This window comes from Petaurus breviceps, unplaced genomic scaffold, assembly GCF_028583685.1.
Source record: "Petaurus breviceps papuanus isolate PSGF00001 unplaced genomic scaffold, PetGlider_PUasm1.0 182, whole genome shotgun sequence".
Taxonomy (NCBI): domain Eukaryota; kingdom Metazoa; phylum Chordata; class Mammalia; order Diprotodontia; family Petauridae; genus Petaurus; species Petaurus breviceps.
This window is the reverse complement of record NW_027185786.1, coordinates 3,058,524-3,065,062: the sequence shown is the minus strand read 5'-3', so window position 1 is coordinate 3,065,062 and position 6,539 is coordinate 3,058,524. Positions and strand designations below refer to the sequence as shown.

The 6,539-nt window shown below is 40.7% G+C and overlaps 1 protein-coding gene across 2 annotated transcripts; it reads right to left on the bottom strand.

Annotated features, from left to right (window-relative positions):
- Nucleotides 1–2,495: 2,495 nt before the first annotated feature.
- LOC138160734 (large ribosomal subunit protein uL23-like) lies at nt 2,496–3,042 on the bottom strand. 2 transcript variants are annotated; one of them, XM_069087480.1, is made up of 2 exons: nt 2,811–3,042; nt 2,496–2,723 (listed from the first exon to the last, which is right to left on the bottom strand). In XM_069087480.1, exons 1-2 carry the CDS (start codon nt 3,030–3,032, stop codon nt 2,562–2,564), a joined length of 384 nt encoding a protein of 127 aa, XP_068943581.1. In that variant the 5' UTR covers nt 3,033–3,042; the 3' UTR covers nt 2,496–2,561. The 2 variants fall into 2 exon arrangements, with proteins under 2 accessions (XP_068943581.1, XP_068943580.1); XM_069087479.1 differs by having other exon boundaries at nt 2,496–3,042.
- Nucleotides 3,043–6,539: the final 3,497 nt, after the last annotated feature.

Here is a 6,539-nt window from a genome sequence, read left to right as displayed (position 1 = left end):
TAAAGATTGCTATAATTCACAATATCATTTAAGTACATTTGTTACAAAACTGTCCTGTAAAGATGGCTACAATTCACAATATCATTTAAGTGCATTAGTTAGGAAATTTTTGTATCAAGTTTAAAGAGGAGAAAGTTATTATACCGTGAGGGTAGGAAGGACAAGATACAGCATCAGGAAGGAGAAGATGGTATTCAGGGTTTATTTCAAAAGATAGCTGGGAATTCAAGGAGCAAAGTGAAGGAAAAAGGATACTGAAATAATTTAAAGAAGAAACCTTGTGGCCTCCTCTATTCTTGTCATCCATTTTTTCATCACATTTACACATGTGCCTTAGCTCTGAGCTAAGCTCATTTCTCTCCTTTTTGGTACTAACCAAATCCTAAATTTCCAGAAAAAGCCAGTCCATCATTTTAACCAAGTTAAAGCAATCTAAAAAATGACGATTGGACCACTGGAACAATTTCAAAAGGATTTTTAAAGGTGAGCAAGACAAAGATGCCTGAAAGCTGCTTTGGGCCCACAAACTCCGGGTATATGAGAACTAGTAAAGGCAGTCAACTTTCCTCATGTTTCCAGTAAAATAGGGAACATTGTCTCTCAGGTTACCACTGGTCCCCACCAACTGTTTATGATGTCACAGGTGTTCCCAGTGGTAATGCTGTTGGAGACTTACTCAAGTTTGATTACCTTGTGTCTTTAGAAGAGAAAAACTTGAAAATGGAGGCCTATTTTTGCAACAATAAGCTGAAGGACTAAAAGCACAAAGCTAATTAGGAACTCTGGTAAATCAGGTTGGAGTCTATTGAAGCATTTACCCTGTGAAATAATTAACTTGTTGGGTTTGGGATCCTTCGGCTCTAATACCATGTAATATTTTGTAATGCCCTGAAATAAGTTTTTATTGAGTTCATACTAATGTTATTGGGCCACTTTCTCTTTTGATATTTCTTTAAGGTTTTCTTTTTTTATTTTTCAGGGTCATATCAGACAGGATCTCAGAGAACTTTGAAAATTAGCACCCATTTTCAAAAGACCTGATCAGATGGAGAAGGCTTTGAGAACTACCCCCTAGATGTAGTTCCCATTGTTATTTTAGGTAACAAGTAAGTAGGTTGGACGATTCCTAAAATACCATTTTCATCACATCATTGCCCTGCTGAAAGGCCCTTCAATAGTTCACCTTTCTATGTAGATAAAGTCCAAACCCCTTAGCCTGGAATGTAAGGCACTCTGGTCTGGTCCCTAGTTTCCTTTAGAGTCATGCTGCTCTAATTATGTCTGATCTTATACTGGAACCACATGGGAACAAAGTCAGTATTAGTTAGTACTTGGATAGGAGACTACTCTAGAATATTAGACTTCAATTGCCTTTGAAGGGCAAGGGGGCGCACCCTCACTGGAGTCTTCAAGCAAAGACCGACATGTTGTAGAGGGGATTTCTGTTTCAGAATAGCTCATACTAGATAACCTCTGTGGTCCCTTCCAACTCTTGATTCAGTGATACAGTTCTAACCTTATCTCTCCCTACACTAGCCCCAGGCCATATTCCTACTGGCACACATATTCTTGTTCCAGTCTGTCTCCATTTTTGGAATGCCCTCCCTAACTCCTCTATGGCCTTCATCCCTGATTACTCCAGTCTGCAATAATGCCTGCCTCCTTTCAACAGATAGAGTTTTGAGTTTGTAACATGTCATATGTGTAACACCAAGCAAAAGTAACTTCCAGGTTCGGATTAGGAGCATAGCAAATTCCCATTTATTCAGTGACAGATTAAGGCAAGACATTCACAGAAAATCAAAATACAGCATTCACCATATGTGACTCAATAATTTAGTAAGTCTTCAATTCAATCACAAAGTACTAGGTCCAAATACTCCACCCCTGAAGAGTACATTCATTTAATCAATCATAAAGTCTTCTCTCTATTCAACTGGAGATTAGTTTCCAATCATAAACAAAGTACATTCATTTGGTCAGTCACAAAGCACAAAAATCAAAGTACTCAACCCCTGGATCACAACTGAATTACAATTATCATCTGTTACCACTAAGCACCTTCTCAAAGGGGCAGTGGAGAACACAAAGGTCATCTACCCCTAAGCCACAACAATATCATCACAGCATTCAATACCCAAGGAGAGGTCTTTTCTTTATCTTGACCCAGGCAAGTTCTCAGCAATCCCTATTCCTGGGAAGACAGAGTTTAACAAAGCCACAATCAATTCACTCTCTGCCTGCAGAACAGTCTCAGGACCCCTGAAAACATCAGCAAGGCCCTCCTCCAGGATTTCTGTAAACATACAACAAGAAAATCCTCCTTCAGGGCTTCTGAACCAACAGCAAGCTTCTAGGACCTTTGCAACAACAGCACTGTCCTTTACCAAACAGATGAATCTGGCAAAGTAACATTAAAACAGACGGAAAAAATACCGGCACCACAGTCATGCCTCCTCAGTTCTCAGCAGCTCTGGGTGGCAGTTCTCCTCCTCTTTTTTTTTTTTTTAATATTCTGGAAAACTTTATTTTTATCGTAGGTGGAATGGGGACACAGCAAGTTAGATGATTCCAATTTTGTTGGCAACATCTAAAGCATTATAGTCTGGAGCAAGACGGACATAGGCCTTCTTCTCTCCATCGGGCTGGATCAGTGTGTTGACCTTGGCCACATCGATGTCATACAGCTTCTTTACGGCCTGCTTGATCTGATGCTTGTTGGCCTTGACGTCCACAATGAAGACCAGGGTGTTGTTGTCCTCAATCTTCTTCATAGCAGACTCGGTGGTCAAGGGAAACTTCATGATGACATAGTGATCGAGCTTGTTTCTGCGAGGGGCACTCTTCCGAGGGTATTTGGGCTGCCTTTGAAGTCTCAGTGTCTTGGGTCGCCGGAAGGTGGGGGATGTTCGGATCTTCTTCTTTTTGTGGCTATGGACACCCTTCAGCACTGCCTTCTTGGCCTTCAAGGCCTTGGACTTGGCTTCTGTCTTGGGGGGGACAACAGCTTCCTTCTTCACCTTCGGCGCCATGTTGGGGGAAAAGGCTGGGTGGCAGTTCTCAAAAGTCCTGGGCAGCTCCAAGTGGCCCTCAGCAATCCTGGTGGCTTTGGCTGGCAGTTCTCTCTCTCTCTCTTTCTCAGCAACTCTGGCCCCCTGAAATTCTCTCTCTCTCTGTGCCTCCACGATGCTGCTCCCAAAAGTGCTTCTGGCCTCTCTCTGCTTGGGCCTCTCTATCCATGGCACCAGCTCCTCACAGTTCAGCACCCTCTCTTCACGTCAATAAGTCCATCCCAGAAGTGGGATTCACAAGCTCTGGGTTTTAACACTTAACCAGAAAACCAACCCAAAACAAGGGGATCTTTAAATTCCATTACCATTACAATATGTTATTTTGTTTTGTTACCTAATTTTCCATGTGTCTGTCTTCCCAACTAGATTGTAAGCTCCCTGAGAGCACACATCTATTTTTCTTATCCCTTAAAGTGCCTTATACACATAGTGGGGGCTCAGTGGATGCTTAAGTGAATGAAATAATTTAAAGTAAAACCCCTTTGCTTTCTTTCTCTCTGCCACATCCTCTTTTCCATTAGAATTATACCCCAGGGAAAAATTGCTGAGGTTTTTTTCCAGATGTTGATTTGTTCAATAGTGACCATAAAAGCTATTACTATGTATTCCAGCCCTCAAGGAGGACAGTCTGGACCACTAAGGCAGATGTGCTAGAAAATGATCTAAAAACATTTAGTCAAAAAAAAAACCCACCCTGTCATTTCATAGACAAGGAAACAGATCCAGAACATTAAAGTGATTTGTCAGAGGTTGTACAGGTAGTATCAGAAGAAGAGGAGATGAAGAACATTTTAAAAATATCTTTAAGATGCTGCCTTTTACATGTTTCTGATGTACCTAAGTTGTCATTAGAACTCTCGGTCCATTTGATCAGACTCACTTTATCTTATGCGTTGTAAAACAGTATTTAGCCTTGCCTGGTTACAGCAGATTGTAACATGCATCACAGACTTGGGTGAATATGGATGTCAACATTTGAGATTTCAGTAAAGTACGTGTTGCAAAAGTGAAACTGTAATGTCATCTCTTTATTCTTGAGTATCCTGATTGAATTTTGTCCTAGTTTGATCCCTTTATCTAATGCTTCAAAAATCCCATTGAATCCTAATCAGAATTCTGCTTTCCTCATACATCTAGCTAATTTGTATTTTTTGTGACTTTGCCAAGAAAATACCAAACGGGGCCACAAAGAGTCGGACATGACTGAAAAATGACTGAACAACATGCATCCTAGGAGATCTACTCATTCTTACTGCCCATGAATTAAGTAATAGACACCAGAGAAAACAAATTTAAAAGGGTTTAGGGAGAAAAAGGACTTTTTCTCCCATCCCCTATACTGGTGTCAGAACCATCCCAAATTGGTGACTTAAAATGAGCTATGGTAATACGTAAAGCTTGGCAATGCTAGGTTAACAAGATAACTTTCATGATGCCTTAACAGGATATCAGTGCTCATCTCCACAGAGATTCTTTGACCAGGATCAGGCCTTCCCAGAAGGTAGGATGACTGGCATGTGCTATCAAAGACATAGAAAGGAGGGTCCCTCACTCACTCTCCCCTAGCTTATCCCTCAGCAGCTGCTAGCTTATGATCGACATCACTTAAAGAATAGACATGACCTTTCATTTCATAATTACCCATATTTAAATCAAACTCAAAATTGAAATGGCCATGGAAGATGACACATGTAGCTTTAAATTCACATTAAGGTATAAACTATTCATAGAGTCTTTCCTATGAGTAGGCTTTTGTTGGGAGAGCCAACTACCTGGCTACCTGAGGGGTGGGGCAGAAGAAGGACAGAGAAAAAGTGCAGTAATGAGAGTTTAGGGCAAATTTTAGGGACTTTTTTTGCCTAGGGCTATGTCCCTGGCTGCCAAAAGTATAAGTCAACAATGGAGTTTAACAGATAACCTAGAAGCTGAGCAAAGATTTCCCTTAGATTTGTATAAAGCCTGCAAGCTGGAAGGGACTTTAAAGATTCTGACCCAACTCCTTCATTTTAGAGAGAAGGAAGCTGAGACCTTGGGACAGCAAGTGATTTGCCTAAGGTCTTATAGCTAATAAATGTCTGACTGGGGATTCAAGTCCAGATCTTGTGACTCTAAGCATGTTCCCCTTCCCCCTGCAGACCCAGCCTTACAAAGTCCTGTTCATGTAGTGGAATTGATTACTCTATCATGCAGCCCCTTGTTAATGAAGTCTCATGCTAAGAATCACACAAAGGCTGTATGGAAGAAAACATCATTTTCCTGCCTCAACTAGAGAAGTCAGGGAAGTACAGTGGGAAAGTCCTGGGACCAGAGGCAGGAGACTGGCGTTTTATAAGCTACACAACTGGGTACAAAATCACAACTTTTATGGGATTCCATTTTCCCATCTATGAAATGGATATAATCATACTTGCTCTGCCTGCCCAAAAGACTCTTTTAAGAAAGACTCTTTTCGAACCTTAAAATGCTCTAAAAAATTGTGAGTATAACAGGAATATATATATATATATATGTATACACACACACACACACACACACACACACACACACAGTAGCTACTATGTGCCAGGCACCGTACAAAGCTTTTTACAAATATTCGTAATATTTGATCATTTGATCCTCACAACAACCCTACAAATTAGGTGCTGTCATACCTCTTTTACAATTGAGTAAACTGAGGCAAGCAGAGGTTAAGTGCTTTACCTAGAGTCACATAGCTAAGAAGTGTCTGAGGCCGGATTAGAGCTCAGGTCTTCCTGACTCTAGAAAGCTACCTAGCTGCCTCCTGATGTCCTCCCATCTACTCCCATGAAGACCAAATGTTACCTCCTCTAAGAAGCCACCCCCATCCCCTTTTTAAAATTGTTTTTAATTTTTATTGTTTTATTATTTATTTTTAAAGACTAAATTTTGAGTCAGAAAATCTGAATTCAAATCTCAGCTCTGTTATTTACTATCTATATGAGTATAAAGCAAGTCCATTAAGGTACTTAAGGGAAGTCCCTTAAGGTCTCTCTAGGCCTTAGTTTCTTTAGCTATGAAATGGAGGGATTAGACTAAAACTGTATCTCTAAAGTCTTTTTGAATTCTAAATCTTATGATTCCCTAGTTGGTGACAGCCAACCACCTCAGATTGCATACAATACTTTCTTTTGTAACTCTAGTGTACCCATATTATTTAATATTGTATATTACATTTGCCTTTGTTGATGTCTTATCCCCTTACTAGACTTAAGAGGGCTTGTCTAAATGTAGTAAATATGGGTCAAGAGGACAGGTGCAGACTCCCCTGAATAAGATGGGGAAGCTGGAAGCACAAGCATGATAGAAAAAAGAAACTGGAGGCGTTGGGTACGAAGGCCATGAGGAGTGCAAAGCTTATTAGGAGAAGTGTCGTGCCATTGGCTGAATGGCCAACCCGAGGGCTACAGGAACCCTGGACACTAGAAGGAGAAAAGGAGAGAGCCAGGA

What these genes read in the sequence shown, in the direction of transcription:
- LOC138160734 (XM_069087479.1), bottom strand. Translation starts at nt 3,032, where the DNA reads ATGGCGCCGAAGGTGAAGAAGGAAGCTGTTGTCCCCCCCAAGACAGAA.